This window comes from Channa argus, chromosome 24, assembly GCF_033026475.1.
Source record: "Channa argus isolate prfri chromosome 24, Channa argus male v1.0, whole genome shotgun sequence".
In the NCBI taxonomy this organism is placed as follows: domain Eukaryota; kingdom Metazoa; phylum Chordata; class Actinopteri; order Anabantiformes; family Channidae; genus Channa; species Channa argus.
The window spans coordinates 8,437,257-8,456,958 of NC_090220.1; the positions used below are offsets into that span (position 1 = coordinate 8,437,257).

Genomic DNA, 19,702 nt, shown 5'->3' on the forward strand with positions numbered 1-19,702 from the left:
ACAGAGGAATGAAGGATATCTCTCTCTCTCTCTCTCGTAGATATATCTGTATCTATATAGATACAGATATATCTATATATCTGTATCTATATCTATATATATGTGTGTGTGTGTGTGTGTGTATAATAGAAATGTATAATATATGCATAAATATATGCTTCTTGTTGAGGGAAGTTTACAGGAAAGGGCATCGGCATGGGTCAGTGCCTGGTGTGTGGAGACAGAAGAAACTCTGTGTTAGGGTGGGGTCAGATTAACCTAAACAAGCAGTTCAGGGTGCCTGCATAAACACTAGTGACTAATAACGGCCTCAAATGACTGAACCCCCACACTGATAGAGTGCCAGGAAAGCAGGAAAATCTCCTCTAGAGATTGTTTCATTGCAGGACTATTGTAAAGCCTTGCATTATTCTGTATTTTGATCATGGTGTTTTAGTTTCCAAACCCTGCTCATTGCATTGAACATAAATTGTATGTATCAGTGAATTCTATTTGTTTTGCAGTGATTAGAACCACAGTGTAGTCTGGAAAAGTACATGACTACAGCAGCGAGCTTGACAAGCTCCAGCTGGTGATGTGCTTACATTGTTTTCCGTGTTTGTACAGCTCTGTGCTTGTTTTAAACATTCTGAAGTGAAGACTTTAGATGAAACAGTAATACATCCTTACTAAAAACTTTCACTGCTAGTGTCAAGATGTTGCTGTAAAGTGAAGTGAAGACACTTCATCAATTCAGCTCAATAAAATGTAATCAGATTATTGGCACCATCCCAAGGAAGAGTGAATTACTGTCACTTTTTGTTTAAACACTGTTGCATTTCATTTGTCAACTACCCTTTTACTCTGCAACGTGTTAAATGCAAACACGCCATCATGCATCTTGTGTTATTCACTTCTTAGTCACGTCTCCCCAACACTAGCTAAACGTGTTCTGGAGTGACACGGATGGCACTCACTCAGTGCGATAAGGAGGTATCCATTTAACACAAAAAGGAGCCTCTCAGATAGAACAGCAGATAAGCTGCATGTTTTATGTGCCAGTGAACATGACAGTGGAGGAAGAGGATGACCTGAAGCATTGAGCAAGGCAAGGAGGGGGAGTTTGTTTGGGGGCTTGATGGAAAAAGGAACAGAGCAATGTGACTGAAAAGGATTCAGTGGGAAAACTCTTGTGGATTACATTTCCTCTCTGTGACCTTGGCCGTTCCAATTTCAGCCTTAAGTTTTTCTTACCTTCAGTGTTGTGATGGTTATCAGATTAGAAATGTGGCTTGTGTGTGGTTGTGTGTGTGCGCGTGTTTGTGATAAAGTGGCACAGAGATTCCATCTTTGAACATCAGAATGATTTACCTGCTATTCTTGTGGTTGGCTGAAAATAGTTGAATGGATCACAAGAGGATGTGTACATAGTTACATATTCCATAACAACCCTATTTTGCTTCTGAGAAAAATAGCACAACTACTGTTGAATGGCTTGCCTTGAAATTTAGTTATACACATCACCTTATTCCCATCAGGATGAGCGTTTACTTTTGTGAACCTCAGTCTTTTCATTGGGCACCATCATGAGGGTGAAAGTGTCCAAAACATTATCACAGAGCAACTACAAACTACCTAGCATCTCCACCAGCCTTAGCCTTTTTTTTGACTTGCTAATTGCAGAATATTAAAATGCAAAAATTCCAGCTAAAGTTGGTTTACATGGTAATCATCCATCCTCATGGGTTGAGAAGTGGTGTCCGGTCTCCCGTCTGTCTCAGGGCCAATACAGATGTACATACACAGACAGAACCATTCACACTGACCCAGTTTAAACTATACTGTCAGTGGTCATTCTGATGACATGAAAAGTTTACACTGGATGTACTTCAACAATCAGTGATAGCCACCAAGTTTAGATTAGATGTTAAAGATCTGCCACACCAGTTTCAGGGGAAAGAATTTTAAATGTATGCTGATGACACTGTTGTATACACACACATGCAAAATCCACCTAAAGTAGCTAACACCTAATAAATGCTATGGAAAGATTGCAGAGTGGCCAAATGTGTGTTATTTTATATGAAAATTTAAAAAATATATATTATTGTAAATATACCAATTTGATACTGTCTGTGTACATTTATGCATCCTGTGATGTCTTATGGTTTACATGTTGGCAGCCAGCATAAGAGTTCTTTTCCAAACAATCCATATAGCAATTGTTAATAATAAAAATAAATGTATCATCAATGCAGGATACTGGAGAATCATAATCTTATAGTCTATTGATTTTTTTGTGTTTTTTGAATTAATATTTAGCTTGCTTGATCAGAGCTTACCATAAAATTGATAAGAATAACCTCTGTAAGAGACTGTATTAATCCTCTTTTTTTTACTGCATATGGCTGGTCATCATTCTCTGTCATTAAGACCATTCACTGATTAGTGGCTTTCACAAAGTGTTGAAGTTCACTTAGTAGATTTAAAAACAAAATAATTGATCTACTAAAAACAATTTGGAACCACTCACTGCGTGTTTTGCTGCTTTTAACTATTTCAGCTTTTGATTGTTTTATTGTACTGTGTGTGTGTCTTTGAGTGGAAGATTTGTTTGCTTTTTTTTAATTTTGTCATTATGTTTTTTTCTTGCCATTGTTTTGTTAATGTGAATATGTTTTCTTGTGACCTCCAACAAGACTGACGATAAAAAGAAGCTTAAAGCTAAATTAAACTGCAACAGTTTTGATTATTATTGTGCATGGCCCCTTAGCAATAAAATAAGACATTATATTCATTGTGTTTTAGACATTAGTACCTTTATTAGTAGGGCGTATTGACTGTTGGCTTTGGTCTTTTTTCCTTTCTTTTTGTCAAGAAATACACAGAATATCTCCAGACATAGGTTATCTATGTCTTCAGATCCACATTCTACCATCTCTTCCTGGTTCTCTGATTTGTTTTCACCATACAGAAGCTGTTGCAGTGCTATTTTTGTTGGTGAAGAGGAGCGCGATGTTGGCACTCTTCATCCAGCCCCACCCACTCTCTTCCCAGGAGCGTGTGTTCATGTGCTTGTGTGTGTTTGTTTTAGGAAATGATGCAGCGCCAGTCTGTGTAAATTTATCTACAACAAAGCTGAAACAAAAATGTTATCTGAAGCAGGTCAGACAGCCGTGTGGTCGTGGTGCACCATCTTTACTATGTGTGTGCCGTACTGTTGGCTGTATAGTATGTGCTAGAGCATTTATTGTTGGATGACTGAGGGGCGTGCTGCAGCCTACTGGGAGGAAACAAACCTCAATGCTTGGCAGCCAAGCCTCACTTTTTATTAATGTGCATTGGTTTGATGGTCCTAATTTATTCAGTAATGTCCAGATACTACCCCAGTACTATAAATCTTTACATATAACTATGTCTTTAGCTGCTCTGCTGCCTGTGTTCCCTTTTACTTACCCACCTGTCATTGAATATCCAATTCACAGCTTGCAGTATTCATTTAGTGTTGTATTACTGGGAATTCACACAAAATGTGAGACTTGATTGGTGCTACAGAATCCACACTGACTCAGAACACTATTCTCTGTGTGTGTCTGTCAGCAGGACAAAGGGACAATCCCAGGCAGATATATAAAATAATTCACATGTAGGCTCAGAATGAAAAAACAAACAAACAAAAACCAGCAATGTTTTTATGTCTAATGAATGATTTAACTCCTGGGGGAGAAAATGAAACCAGAAAGCTCCCAGTGATAGTGGGAGCGAGATAATTTAATACAGAGACTGGTAAAAAGTTTGCAATGGCTTTTAAAACAGATTTAAACAACTCACTTTGGATATGACACTTGCCTAAATGTGCCAGGAAAAGAAAAAAAGCAAAAGGAAACTGCGGGAAAAAGTGTGACGTAAAAAAACATCTAAACATGTGAATTGGCCAGTTTGATGCTTGTGGCATATAACAATGATAAAGTTATGACAAATTGCAAATACGTTAATGAAGTTAATGAATGAGTCCAAAACTTGCAGATTAAGGAGTCAACAGGGGAGTGCATCTACAGTACATAATACTGTGACAAGACTCAAGGACTCTGGGTAATTTTTTGTGTGTTTAGGCCACGAGTAAAAACTGTTATGGAATGTGCATGACCTCCAACCCGCAGACAGCATTGCACGAGAAACCATCATTCCACGGTAATCAACATATCCACATGGGCTTAGGAGTACTTTGGATAATAGTTGTCGCTCAACACAGTCCATCACTACATCCAGAAATACAGCCTGAAACTCTATTATGCAAGGGGGTAAGCACTGAAGGAAGGTACCAACATTTGTTGAAATGGGGTTTGTATAAATCAAAAACAATTCATTCATTAAATCCCACATTTATGAGATTTTAGTTTTAATACACAACTTGATTTTTAACTGAACAAAAAACATCACCAGAATAAAGTCACCGATACCAGTTGTTTTTTATTGCTTTCATTTGTACTTTTTTTCTGAAAAAATAAAAAATTAAAAAAGGTTAAAAATCAGGTACCTCTTGATACAGATGATTATAGATGCTACAATAATTTACCTGCAACATGGATATTCTTTTTATCTCGGTCTTATATGTTTAGCCTTTATAGAGAAAAACTCACCTCATTATAATAAGGGCTTTCAGCTATGCTAATAAGGTTATTTGCATGCAAACCTCCTGTCCTTGGGGAATTACAAAAAAAAAAAATTTCCATTGCACTATAGTTTTACCACTATCCATTTTACTTGAGACGTTAATTTTTAAAAGCAGGAAAGAAGACAATCAAACTGGAATCTATAATTTCCAAACAACCATTAGCATAAATACAAAGAAAACAAGAATTGCAGTCAGATTGGAGCACTGACGCCATTGTCAGCAGTTAGAAAGAAAGCGATGAATCTTGCAAACTGCCATACCCTAGGGAAATCCTTGTGTCTTCATTACTGCTGTGGGGCATATTTGAATATGTGAAGGACGTTCATTAAGGAGTTCAGTATGAAAGGATAAACTGGAAAGGTTATAAATTTACATTCAAGCATAAAATGTCATTGGAAATTGTTAAGGACAAGTCATTGGAACCTTTGGAGTGAGAAGAGAAAAACGAGGAAGGACTCTGCTCTTTTGTAATACAACTTCATACTTGCTATTGAGAAAAAGCTACTTTCCTGAAGAGCACAAAGTAAAAATAATTGACTTTTTTCCCAATTTCTTCCTGCTAAGCTGCTTTCTCATTCAACTGGAGAACATCTTTCTCTCTATCCCCAGCTGCAATATTTGCAATAGGTAACAATTTGCAACTTGTAGCACAGTGTAGAGACGCAAAATCACATAAAAACCCTTTCGACTTCTTGGAGATGGAATCTTTCAAACAACGGGCTACATCAATCAAGTGTGCTTCTCCACTCTTGTTGGGATCTAGCTGAACCCAGAGTTAACAATGTCCACAACTATATTCAAACGTCCTTCAGCGAGACTTCAAATCCATTCCTTAATCCATGGTGTGGATGACGCTAAGTCCAATCAACAAGAGCAGATGAATAAATGATAGTAGTATGAATTGTAAAGTGTGTGCTGCTGAGGAGCAGAGTGTTGCGGAGCTGGGTGGAGGGAGGGCTGCTGGCTGAGGTTAACGAGGTGGTCTGGGAGCGTGGACCGGGGCCTGGCTGTAATGTGTGGAGCTCTTCTTTAGCCTAGGGGCGGATTTGTAGCCCCAAGACCACTGGTGAGACTATCTTCGCCTCTGGCGGTGTATACAGTTACGCCTTCGAGTGTATGTACAGATGTTTGTGTACTTGTGGGCGAGTGATACTGCCTTCAGGATGACACCGGTTGAAACCTTGCTGTCTCCGTGTTTAGTGTTGGCACTTGGGCATTAGCATACAGCACTTCCCTGTGTTTGCACGCTTGCCTATTCTCGAGTGTGTGTGTGAGGGGTTTGCACTCTGACATGTGTATTTCCTGATTTCAGTGTTGAGTCCATCCACAAATATGTACACAGCCCCCACACCCCCATCTCCTCTATGGCCCCAGTCTCATTACGATTCCACCCTTCCCTCCACCATTTTCCTCGACACCATCAAGGCCTCGCCTCCTGGTGTTTGCATTGTAAATCAGGCCTGACAATAAGGCGATGATTAGATCCTACTCATATTCAAAAACACCTGATTTATTTATTCATCTACCCCTCTTGCAGGGCATCAAGATGCATAATGTCTGACCAAGGTGACATACCCACTTCTAAATGGTATCCATTGCATCTACCTCTTAAACAAACCGAAACTGGGCAGAATAAGAAAGGAGCCTCCTCTTCTCTTCTTCTTCAGGCACTGACATGAGATGTCCGATCAGGTATCCAATGGGCTAAGATGCTACAATTTCACGGCATTTGGATAGTGGTTTTAAATTAAAGGATAAATTGTGACTATGAAAGATGTTGCCAGTGAAAAGCTTCAGGAATCTGATAAATGAATCAAGTTTACGTTAGACAAGCAGATTTAGTGTAATGTTTTTCAAGACGGTGGAATCATTAGAATAGGATTAAAACTATTTTTGTCAGGCAATTCTGTGGCTAATGAAAGCAAATGCTTCATCACCCATGTGATTTTGAAAGCTTTTAACTAGTTTTTTAGAGCTTTATGAATGCTAGACAGTAATTAGTAGTAAGTGAAGTAAATAAATGTATACATATAGTAAACATATAGTAAGTGCAGACTTACTATTATCAACTACACATTGCTCCTTTGTTCTCTAACTCCATGGGTTGATCAAATGAATAAAAGGTGAAAATTAGAGAACCTCAAACTATCTGTATAAAACACAAAGGTACATACTGATTCCAAATAGATATTGAGATATTGCTTAGTTATTTGGACATTTCAGTTTGCACACAAGTGAAGGCCAAATGAACCAGTCAGACTTAGTGGACCATGTGTGGAATGAGTGTGTAGAATAGAAAAGACTGCTTCATCAGTTTTGTTGTTTTGTCATCCTAATTTTATTTAGATTCCGACACAGGTCAGGAATAGTGGTATCAATCCAATGATTTTATTATAGAATTTAGAAACATCTAGAAACATTATAATTTATTTATGTGAAAATTGAATATTTTAAACATATAACTAAGTACCTGTAAAACTAGGGAACAAGCCAACTGGGCGACGGCCTATATGGGCCTAAGAGGTCAGGGGGCCCCTGGAGAAAAGCCTCTGTAAGCATGTAATGAAAATCACAGAGCTTAAAAAAAAGCTAAACAACTTCAAAGCGGAACAAAATAATCCCAGAGAGGGAAAAACAACCACAGCATACAAGCCAAAAGACAATGCCATACATGAAAAACATTAATAGACACAAGGTGGACCTATAGAGACAAAAATCGAAATAGACATGATGGCCTCATTTGTAGTCATTTTATGTTCCTTCTAATTTGAGGGTCTTAAATAGAGGATAGGGACTATTTCACTTGTTTGGGCCCCTTTTCTCACATGTAAACTAAGATTATTACCATGGTAGGGATTATACATGTGTGTTAGCATTCTGTGGTTAGCATTTAGTTGAACTGTGTTCCACAGTGCTGTGAACAGAAGAGTATCATAGTTTTAGTGCTACAGCCAGTTCAGCAACATGGTTTATTCAGTTCCCCATACTCTAAAACTCGTGTGACTGTCAGCCCTGGCACCTCCGTTCACTACTTAAATACAGATTTGCAGAGAGTAAAGTGTTGATAATTCCACATCTTTGTCTTTGCTTTGAATAATTGAGTGGCAAACCCCTGCCAAGTTAAAGTCTAGATTGCAAGAAATGTTCTGGATGATGCTACTTTCTGCATTTAAATCACAAGAAGCAGGAAGCATTCCCCGTTTACAGTGAATTCACCTGCAAAACTAAGCAGACAAGAGAAAGGCTTTACACGTGGATGACATGCTGTGGCAGCCAGAGAGAGTGATCACATTATATGTGACCAGATACGGATTGTCATTTCACTACTGCAGCTAGTGAAACTGCAGCTATGTGCCCATTCTGAGGCCCGTTCTGGGTCTGAGAATTGCTACCAAATTGAATGCTGAATAGAAGAGTTTCTTACTGCACAGAACCCGATGGCAGAGAACGACTGCCTCCAATCCAAAATTACAAAACCCTTTGATGTTTGTTGGAATAATTTTATGCCTACTTCTCATTTTCCATTTTATGGTTGCTTTTGAATTTTGATTGCGACTACAGGCACTTTTCAATTCATATGCATTATGAACACTGTAATAATTCAAAGGCCTTTGTTGAGGAACAAACATGTCATTTGTCCTCAAAACCGAATCTTATGACTTATTGTTTAACCGTATACCTTTGGTAAGTTCAGAAAGAGTGGGTTCCAGACAGGGTATTGTCTTCTCCTTCAAGAGGTTTTAAAGAGAGTGCTGTTACTGTTATTTTTGTGTTTATTTCACCATTGAAATATGCTTTTGTGCCGGGGTTTTTTATGAATATTCGTGCTTCGGCATGATTTGGCATGTGTTTGTGCACATGTTACGTGTCTGTGTGTTTATCCATGGATGCACAATTGTCTGCTCGAATTTGGCGTTCAGTGGCTCGTTCCTTCGAGGGATGGCGAAACTTGAGAGGCCGCCTAAAATACTGTGCAGTAATTGGAATTGCTTTATCTCCAGTCTCATCAATTAATGTGCAATTTTCCATTTAATCACCAACACGCTTGCTGCATTTGCAATTAAAATGAGGACTGATAACAGAAAAGATGCCTTTCAGCTGATACCAGTTGGAATGAGAACAGAAGCCAGAAGACGCAATCAGTACACAAAATGACTTGCAGAGGCACGAGCATGGCACACAAATAAGTGTGAACAAACAATCATGCTCATACAGTATAGTGCTAAACTGAGCACACACTCACACACAAACACACAGACACTGTACGACCCGATGAAACTTGCAGATTTGCTGCTAAATTAGAAACTAAACCAGTATTTAACATCAGCAGTGGTGAGTTCAAATGCCAATCACGTTGAATATAGGCTCAGCCAGTTGTCTTGTCTTGGGCTTTTGCAGTCACAAACATTGCCAGGGTCTGGGTCTCACTTGGGAATGAGGTAACTGGTGGAGAAAACCTGTCCCAGTCTTGAGGAGACAAATAAGATTTTAGCATCACTTCCTGTCTGGCAGCAGCAACTTGAAAAATACCCCAAAAGGGCCCTACACAGATGTCTATAGGAGGAGCAGGAGGGACATGCAGCACTGAAAGCTGGAGTTACTGCTGCATGATACTCCTTTGGTTGCATACAACACTATGACATTAATGTTCTTTTAAAAGTCCTAATAGTCAGGCTGTGGTATTTATAGTAACCTCATTTTATACTTTACCTAAAGTACACGCATCTCAAAATTGCACTAACTATTTAATGTTCCTTTAACTTCAGTAAAATTCATAGGGATAAGTTGCACTTCCTACTCCCTTAAATTGATTTAACAACTTTAGTAACTAGTTACTTTTTGATGATTGGGTAATTAATGATGACGTATTATTATGGATTCAACAGCTGTCAGTACATAAAGTGGTACAAATCAGCTCTGTGTTCCTCTTTAGTAGAACACATCTTTGTCCTTAGTTTTTATTTACCACTGTACATTTTCTTTGCCATATTTTAAGAACCTATGAAAGTTTGTGAACTAAATCTGGACTTGACTTGCACATTCATGTTATCAACAACATTAAATTTAAAACTCTTTAAACCTACTGTATGTGATGTTTCTCAAGTTGTTCTCAGAGATACTATATTACTGTATTTAATCTTACTGTGGGGAGGTGTTCATGCCTCCTATGACAAAGACTGACCGGGATGCCAGCCTGATTACTAAAAGTTCCATGTTTTAATGCACTCTAGCTTTAATACACATTGTTGTCTTAGTTGAGTTCTTGCCAATTCAGAGCATGTACTGAAGTGGCACTTTTACTTGGGCTCTACTTGTACTTCTACCACGTGCTACCTCTGAACATATCTTAACTTTGTATACGTTTTTCATACACAGTGGCAATTCAAGGTGCCTTACACCAGAATAAAAGCAAATTGATCGATATTAGGTGCATAACTTTGCAACACAGTGCAATCAGCACCACATCAACACTTTCTATCCCCAGATCCTAGAATCAGATACTGAAAAACTCCCTTTAAGAGGAGTGATCTTTCTCCCAGGATGGACGGCCCAGTGTTGTCCGTGCAGACCTTTAAGCTTCGCTTTAAACATGGAAACTGTAGTAACATGGAGAAGCTCCCTCTGAAGACCCTCCTATTATATTGGGTACATCTAGAATATGTCTACCATATGACAGGGATTATAATACCCTATATGATATTAATGTAATAGTATTTTTAATTCTTTTCATGGTATCTTGTAAATTGTATTATATGATCACTGTAGTTTCTTTTCATCAGGCAATAACCTCACAACTCAGAGTCACACGCTGCAAATCCTCAGTGGCCTTAGTGGTCAAGAGGATTTACAGCACATTTTTATTTCCTGAGGCGTGTAAAATCTCAACGAAGAAGAGATTTTGTTCAGATGTTCGAGTTCCATGTCACTGGCTCATAATCAAAACATTTTCCTCTAGGTCAATACTTTCAGCCCAAGTGCACCAGTACAATGTAATTGCAGCCTGCCTTTCATGACCACACAGGGCTTTATGCGGCATTATGATGTATTTTTCCAAAATGTTCAAGGTATCCAGAGAACATTTGGACTTTAAAAACAACAAAGTGGACTTTGTGAACCTCAATCACAGAAATACAGACACTACGATTATTTTTGATATTAGATAATCGTGACAAATTAATAGCTTCGTGTTCATGTCAAATGCTTTCCTCCCCCTCAAAAATGTAATATACAGGACATTTTCATGCAGCATACACATAGGTTATATGTAGCCTTAGAATGAAAAACCTGCTGTGCTGGCCTATAGTAAGTTGACAGTGGTAGGAGGTCTGTGCGTGTGTTGGTGTGTAAAACATAGCCCTGAACCAATTATCTCCTTCAATATAGGTGGGGGCAACTGTTACAGTGGCATTCCACAGGGTACAGCCCTCAGCCCTACGGGGTCCCGGCCAATAGCAATTAGCCCACCAACAAGAGTCCTAATTAGCCCTCTTGATTGGCCTGGTAGCAGCACAGTAACAAAACGTTGAGACAACTAAGGTGACTCCGCCACGAGGCGTCGTGGTAAAGCCAGCTGTAATTAGGAAACAAGCATAGCTGTTTGTAATTGGTAAACAAGTAGTCAGGTTTGTTTGTGGTGACATAATGAACCTGCTGTTATGTGAAGTATTTCTGAAAAGGGCCCCATGATTGGCATGTGTTTCCTTTCTGCTCAGTACCACTGTTAGATAACTCTGTAATAATGCATCATCTCTGCCCACTATATGCAGCACATCGGATTTGGGCAAGATATAGCAAAAACGAATGAATAAATAATTAAATTGAGATTTTAGGAAATGGAGGATGTCAAAGAGAAGGAAGGGAAAGAGTTTAAAACTTTACGTGTGAATCCCCTCTCCTATTATTTAAACATAGCAGCACCTGGTGGCTGCTTCTGTAATAGAATTTACATTCACTACTTGCAAATGACTCCTGTTTTCTCTTTGTCTGTCTGTCCATCTGTTTCTATCCCAGTCTCAATGTGAAGCTTTCCCATGATGCAACATGTGTCCCCAGCACCTGCAGTGACAATGATGGCCACCCAGAGCGTTCCACCGCCATCGTACCAGGAGAGCCAACAGGTCGGAGATTACATCAAGATTTACTTTAATGCTTGAAAAAGTGCTCAGACCCTTTCAATGTTATTTATTTATTATAAAATATTCAGATTTTTGCTCCCATCACTGGTTACAGCTAGGCAAAAGAGGATGTCACTTTTTTGCACTAGACCATGACTAGACTAAACAACTAGAAAGTAGCCAAAAAAAAACAAAGTCAGATATGAGAAAGCAGAACAATGACTCTTAAAATCAGTCAATAAGTAATGATTATTTTTAAACATCCGAATCTAGATTTTAAGTAATTTTAATGAATCAATTAAAAAACTCACTTTTGCAGGAAACAATTAGGTTAATGAGTCCTACAATGTACAGTGATATATGTTTAATGTGCCAGTGATCATTGTAAAGTATAATAATGTTGTTATTGAGATAAACGACTTTATTACCAAAAGTCGTCGTTGTTTGTATTACTGTAGTATGTAAACTGTAGTTAACCCTTTTTTCGTTGAGATCATCTAATAACATTAACAACAACAACCCTTTGTGAACCAGACTCATATTCTAGTCAGTTCATGGATGAACTGACTAGTTTGTGATCTCACATTCATCCCATTCTTATCAAATCTATATCCTTAAACCTGGTGAACAGTGACCTAACACCCCCTAAAAACTGATATCTACAGATAAACTAATCGGTTGAATCCAATATCTCCACGAGGTTGTTGAAAAATGTATCCATTTTCAAATTATTGCATTCACAAGAATGTGAGAGAATATGGTTACTCTTATTACCTTAAAGAAATTCTGGCAATAATTTCTGTCACAGTTGTTAAGTACATCAACTGCCATTGTATGTTACCAGGTTTTATATGTGTGATCCCAAACAGAAACTAACAACTCCTGAAACATGTCATCATTGAAAAATTACTCAATATTTTCAATAATGTACACAGTAATTCAGGAATAGTATGGGAATATTATAGTATTGTTTTGAACATTATTCAGAGAAGATTAGAGTATATATATATGAATATAAATATAAATTAGAAAAGATAAACTGATGAAAGACTAACTAGTTGAGCTTCACAAGCAATAATACAAGTTTGTGAAGCTCAACTAGTTAAATAATAAAAGTTTCTATGAAGATATTAAAACTAGTTTTCAGTGAAAAGTGAAAGAGTATAAAAAGGTCCATCCCCCCTGCCACTGACAGGTCAGTGCAATGAATGTAGCCTAACTGTGACTGGACCCAGAGTGTATCACACTGCAGACCATTCCATGAAGGTGAAGTGGCTCATCTGACCACCTAACCCTCCTCCTTGTCGACACCACCACTCGGTCTGCTTTCACCCAGAGGATTAGTGGCAGGGGACAGCTCCCAAGATGCAGTCTGCGTGCACAGCAAATGCAAATGAGAGCTAGTTAAGTGTGAAGAAGCTAATTTATTTCCCATTTGATGCTGGGATTAAGAGTTGAAGCTTCCTCCCACCCCACCCCTCAAGAAAAGGGGGATGGGAAAGTGGGGGTGGGGGTTCTTAGACTCATGTCCTCAAAGAGAAATAAAGGAAATAAAGGAAAGTGAAGGATAAAAAACACAGTGAGAACACTCATAATATAAAAGTGAATGTGTCCACAGCATAAGTAACAGCAAATAAAGTTAACAGATGCATAATGATTCCTAGTTAACAGATTGACTTTTAAACTTTAGTACCATACATATTGTTTTTATCTCTTCATAACAAATTGTATTCCACTTCCAGTATCGAAAGACATGCAACTACTTAGTTTGAAGGTAGAGCAGTTGTCCACCAATCTCACAGTTGTTGGTTCAATCCCCGGCTCCTCTGGTCACATGTCGAAGTGTCTTTGAGCAAGACACTGAACCCCAACTTAGTTGCTCCTGGTGAGTGTTGGCATAGCATAGCAGCTCCCCCATCAGTGTATGAGTGTGTGTGTGTGATTATGAAGCAGTGTAAAGTGCTTTAGGTACCAATAGGTAGAAAAGCGCTATAAGTGCAGATTTACCATTTACTGTATGTATAAAAAAAAATATATATATAGAATTGTACAACTTGGCAAGTGAGTGAATCCACTCACGGAAGTTTGTTCAGACGATAACACCACCTGGTGGTTTTAATGTTGTGGTGAATAGGGCTCAGTATGGGACAAATGTTTGGACAAATTTTGAAAATGGGCAGATGTCAGAACAGCATGCTGTGCATGGACTTGCCACAAACCAGTCAGAGTGTACCTGTCTACCTCTGCTCTGTGGATTTATCATTTAACAGGAATCCATAAAGAATATGACCTGAATGTGCCTTGTTCAATTACTAAATTTTTCTTCTTATTCATTATGCTTAACAGCTTCATTACAGGACTACTGAGCTGTCAAGCAACAATGATTCATTCCAGCTCCATCCTAATTTGTAGTCTGTCAGCAGCATTTGCGTGTTGCACCTTATGGCTTTGGAAGAATCATTAAAATACACTTAAACCTTCTAGGCACCAGCTTGCTTACGACAAACCTGTTGTTAAACCTGTTACTTTGATCATGTGAACCTCATGCTAAAATTAAATAAAGCTATTTATTCGGACTTGGTTTATGTTTTTGAAAGAGCCTGTTTAGATAATTTAAGTGACAGAAATACATTCAGAAAACTTCACTTTGTATTATTTCTTAAATTAAAGTTTAATCTCAACTTTTCTTAAATACCTGATTTGTCTGACCGAAATACAATATAACAGCTACTAATATTGATTGACATATACTTGGTAGAATCCAGGTGTGAGCTTTTCTAAGTAGGTAATGTTGTGCTAACATGCACAGCTAACACTTGTAACCTTGTTCCCTATGAGCTGAGAAGACAAATGTTTTACTCAAGGGCTTCAACAGAATTGCTTGTAAAAATGATGTCAATTTGTGTTTGTGTGTGTCCAGATGACGGGCACCACTCAGCAGAACTCCAAGACCCCACAGGTCCATATCCCAGCAGCCACTGCAGCAGGAAACGCCTCTGTCAGTGTCACCCTTGACCCTCAGGCCCAGCTTGAGTCCGACAAGAGAGCTGTTTACAGGTTGGTTCAATCTTCCAGTCTGTATTGGGTGAGAGATACACAAATATAAACTCCACAACAGTTGCCAAAATCATGCCCTTGAACCTAGTCACCCACCAGTAAAACCCCATTATACAACTATTTAGGTTCCCTAATTACTTTGAGTCTTGGGTAAATAAATGTGACTATGGCCCAATACTTTTTGAGCTAGTGCACAATAGGCACTCTTCAGCCCTTAAGTTTCCCTTCACTTGTTCCTCCTTTGTGATAATTATAGCATTTTCTCTTTAGCCTCATGCTAGATTTAGGAAATTGAACTAAGTGACTTGATGTGCTACCGGCCATTAAAAGGCCAAAAGCACATATTGTTTTTAATGTGTTCTCGTGAACTAAACAAAGCTTTTGAAATTTGAACTGAAAGCGTGCAGACTTCTGTTTTCAATAAGTGTTGTTCATAAACCACAGAGCACCTTCAGTAAATGCTTTTAGTCATAAAAGCAGAAGTACCCTTGATTTCCTCCTCTTTAAATGTAATACATTTAAGCATTTGATATAGTAGCAATAGTTTCTGACTTCTGCACTGTGTGTATTGACACAGGCTCTCCTGTCTCTCATCATTACTCCGACATTATGAACAAATAATTAAAGAATGTCTGGCTTTCAGATGCTTTCCACTATTTAATTGGACTATACGCACACACACCTAAACAGCAAGATATTGTAGAAGAAATTATATCTGATGTTTCACTGGCTTTCTGTAAGGTTTCCAGACTTTAATTGTAAAAAACAATTTTTCTCTTTCACGCCCACAGTCATTTTCACAGGTAAGCATCACTCTTCAAGTGGAGACCTCATTCCAGATTCAGTTAGTGTGCAGATACTTTCTGCTGTAGGTGAAGTCACATTATATGTTCTAGATGATCTGGACTGAGGCAGATACTGTACCTTATTCTGTGAAAAGATTCATTGTGTGTCAAAGTAAATGCATCAAACCATTAAAGGCAGTGTGTAATTTTTGATCCAATCCGTTTTCACTCTCAAAGCAATATGATGCTTTAAGTAGAATTTAAAATCAATTTAGAGTTATCTCTGAGTTAGGAACAATGTCTGACAATTTCCACACTGAACTGAAAGAGAAGCTGTTTTCTTTTTTTGACTCTTATTTTAGGATGTTTACAAATCCCCCTACAGACATTTGTTCCAAATTTTATGCTTTTATTTACCATGTAGAAGCCCTCCAAGGCACCACCTTGTTAGGTGTAGAAAATAAGAAAAAAAGTCACTGCTGGGTGAAACTCCAAAAAAAAAACAAAAAACAGTAAAAACACCTCACTCCTCTCTCAGCTTATCACTAGAATATTGATGCACCCTTATTATGAGCTTGTATTATCTATTTATGAAGTAAATTATTCAAAATACAGGCATTTTTAATCGAGCAGGGTGGTCTCTTGGTGTAGGCAACACAACCAACAACTAGGTTTGTTGAGCCAGATGATGTAGAAGCTTCCCTGCACTGGTCCTATAACAGTGACACTGCACACTGTGTCAAGCCATCCACGCTCCTTGGGTCCCTTCGCCACTGATGTCTGAGGTGGTGTGAGCCCCTGCGCTCAAGCCTGAGGCGACCTGCTGTAAAGTCCTTAGCAACTCCTTTGAGACACAAGCCTGCCTTTGATGTGAGCAGGCATGTTTGGAGCAGCTTCGGGTGGTAGTGGAGGAAAAGGGGGGCAGTCCAAATTAGCCCGTCTTCCACTTTTTTCTCCCACATTTGCCTCTTTCCTACACGTATATAAAGAAGAGGCTCAGTAGCAGCTTAATCTAAGAAGAATAAGTGCAGTAATGACAGATCTTATTATTAACAGTACACTAAGTTCATTTAAATGTGGTTCCAGCTCTCTTGTTGTTTTCCATAGAGAATACATTCATGTGATCAATGCTAACATACCCAACATATTGGTTGCTTGGTTGGAGTTCTTCTGTAGGATTTGATATGTATCCAGTATTTGGTGTGTTACTGTAAAACTATTTTCAATGCACAGTAGCTCAGGCAAGGCAGCAGTTTATATTCTGTATGTCGGAGCACGGCAGTAAAAGTGTATAGTGCACACTGTTCATGTTTGTAGCTAGTACTGACAATATGTAAAGAATGATACTGCTTTCTGTCTCAGACTGAGATGACAAGTCGAGATGTGTACTAGGGATCTAGAGCCAGATCATGCGGAACTTAGCTTAGCATAGCAGGGATAAACCATCCAAAGCGGGAAAGAAAACACCATCTAAAGCTGATCAAAACTAAATTTGTGCAACTTGTAAACAAACAAAGTGTAAGATAAAAAACAAATTGCAAGTAAAACAACAATAATAATAATAATTTCAATTAAAACTATGCAGGCGTAGCGGCTGTGTGCAGCACTCCTAAGTCCTCATGCCACATCATGCCTCATACCAGGAAAAAAAAAAGCCAGTTTCTACATTAAGTACACAAACTGGACATAATCAGGGTAGCTGCTTCTAGTCTTTATGCTAAGCTGGGCTAAGCACCTTGTTAATACTTTCACCTCACTCACAGAAGTTACCATTGTTCCCTCTTTTACTTTTCACTAATAATATTAACTAAAACACCTTTAAGCAAGTAGATTCACTATGAAAGGTTTCTCTTAACTTTCTCTGTTTGGTGGAAATACATGTTTAAAAGGAATAAAGACAAAAAAACAATCGATCCTGCAATTCCCCCAATGCAATTCAGCATATTATATTGTTAGATTCCCCTTTGCCTAGTTAAAAAAAACCACAGCTGAACTTTATACATCCCAGCCTATTAGAATGCTATCACGTGATTCAGCAGGGTATTATCGAGTACTTATTAGCCCAAAGATAAGGTTCAGTAGGTAGCCATCTACCATTCAGACATGTGATGTGAAGGCAATGTCTAGTGGAATTAGCAAGTATTAATGAAGTAGGAGTGATTGTTGATGTATTTTAAAGAGGTAGGTGGTTAAGGTGGGCAGCCTGGGCAGTAAAGCACAGGACGTCCAAAATAGGAAACAGTTTTCTTTGCCTTTAAGGTGACAGATGTTTGTACTTTCACAAATTTTCGTAACCAAAATGCTTTTGTGATTAAACCTTATCAATTGTCTAAACCTACCGCGTACATTTAGCACACGATAACCCACTAAACCTTCTAGGTTGATTTGACTATATTATGGTATAATAAGTAGCTACTGAACCTACTAGGATTAGGTAAAGTTTTTAAAAAATGGTGGAGTGACATTTAACTCCACATTTACCATCATTTACAAAAGGTTACCCTTTTAAAGAATATAATGGTCTGTAATATTTACTTTTACAGGGTATTAAAGCTGTATATTATTAGTGTCTTTATAGGACAAGAGGGGCTAAAGGATGTAGATGGAATTGTGAGTTACTTCCCAGTTAAATCATGAATAAAGAGTATAGAGCAGCGGAGCCTTTATATATGTGCAATGTCCAATTAAAGTGTGGTGATCAACAGTGTCAGAGGTATCACTGAGGGAGCAACAAGAGCTGAGAGTTCAGCAGCATGTGCTGTTAAATAGGATGATTTGTAGATCTTAAGTGAAATCCTTGCTGCTCTGTATTCAGAGGAGGCAGAGCACATTAGAATTTTGAAATTCTAATGTGCAAGGAGCTAATGACTAAACACACCTTGTTACCTTGTTATAAACGCAATTAAATTTGACTTCACAAGTCACTGTCTCCCACAGTGAGTCAAATTATGCAAAAAGACACAAATAGCACTCTTATTTTAACAGATCTGCCAGTGTTCTTGCCTCTACACAGTGCTCAAATGGGGCCTCTGCAAAGAGAAAGGACAGAATCAGTATGTCTGCCATTTTCTTTAATTATTTTGCTCAGGAAGTCTGTGTGGGCTTTAATGTTTCTTTTCACTAATTGCTAGAATGCCAGCTTTATGAGGAGATGTGTGGTTTCTCCCTCTCTCTGTCTACTTTGTTATTAGCGGCAGACTAAATGTGTGATAGGGTAATTAGCCTAATGAGTTGTGGCATTTACTATAAAGATCCTTCTGGATTCTCTGCATCTTATTAAAAGCCGCTAACGCTTTTGTTTTTCCAGGTTGAGGATGTAGCGTTCGCAGCTGATGGAAGCTGATTGTGCAGCAAGATGGAAACACGCACTTAATTGAAAGAGACATCATGATATTTCTGCCTTTTTTTTTTCCTTTTTTTTTTTAAAAGAAAGCACTGTCCTTGTGATGCTCAGAGACAACTCCGGTAGAAGCTGTGTTTACCAAGACACACTGCTTTAAGGTCACACTTTTATGAGTTTGCTTGAGTTAACTGTTCACTTACTTGCTTTACATGTGGAGAACTTAGGGATTCAGTGATAAACAGCAGGAATCCTGTTTTTTAGAGGCAGAATTACACATGTGCTCTGTACTGTATAAGCTATATTCACTAAATTTCACGGGTCTTTGTTTAATCTAGAAAGAGTGTCGGCACTTCAATAGTCTAGTATAAAAAGATTAGATAAAAAAAAAAATCAAACATATTAAACTTTACTTGGCTTAAGAAACAGTAGTTCTTGATGTGAATATGTGATATTTGCAGAAAGAAAAGAAAGTGAGAAGACAGGAATAAAATTGGATTTATTCTGTGTTTTGACAAAGATGCCTGTGTTGCAGTGCAGAGCCCTGTATGGTGCATATTGTCATTCACTCCCCTCCATAGTGGGTCTTTGCTGAAAGCCTCTCTCATGCTGGTCAGCCTGGCTATTTTGCATTGAGGCTGGATTTCAGGGGTTGTGTATTTGTGGGAAGGTTACCGTGCTGTCACCAAACTACAAGAGATACAGGAATTTATTCAGCCGCGGGTGTGTTTCTGCTTGTATACGCACTTTT

At 38.4% G+C, this 19,702-nt stretch overlaps 1 protein-coding gene across 1 annotated transcript in view; it reads left to right on the forward strand.

Moving 5' to 3' along the window:
• Positions 1 to 19,702, forward strand: part of pknox2 (pbx/knotted 1 homeobox 2) — an 89,734-nt gene that overhangs the window by 34,302 nt on the left and 35,730 nt on the right. The window contains exons 2-3 of the mRNA XM_067494913.1: positions 11,666 to 11,772; positions 14,690 to 14,826. Coding sequence (XP_067351014.1) covers positions 11,686 to 11,772; positions 14,690 to 14,826 — 224 coding nt within the window. The 5' untranslated portion in view covers positions 11,666 to 11,685. The remainder of the gene's footprint in view (positions 1 to 11,665; positions 11,773 to 14,689; positions 14,827 to 19,702) is intronic.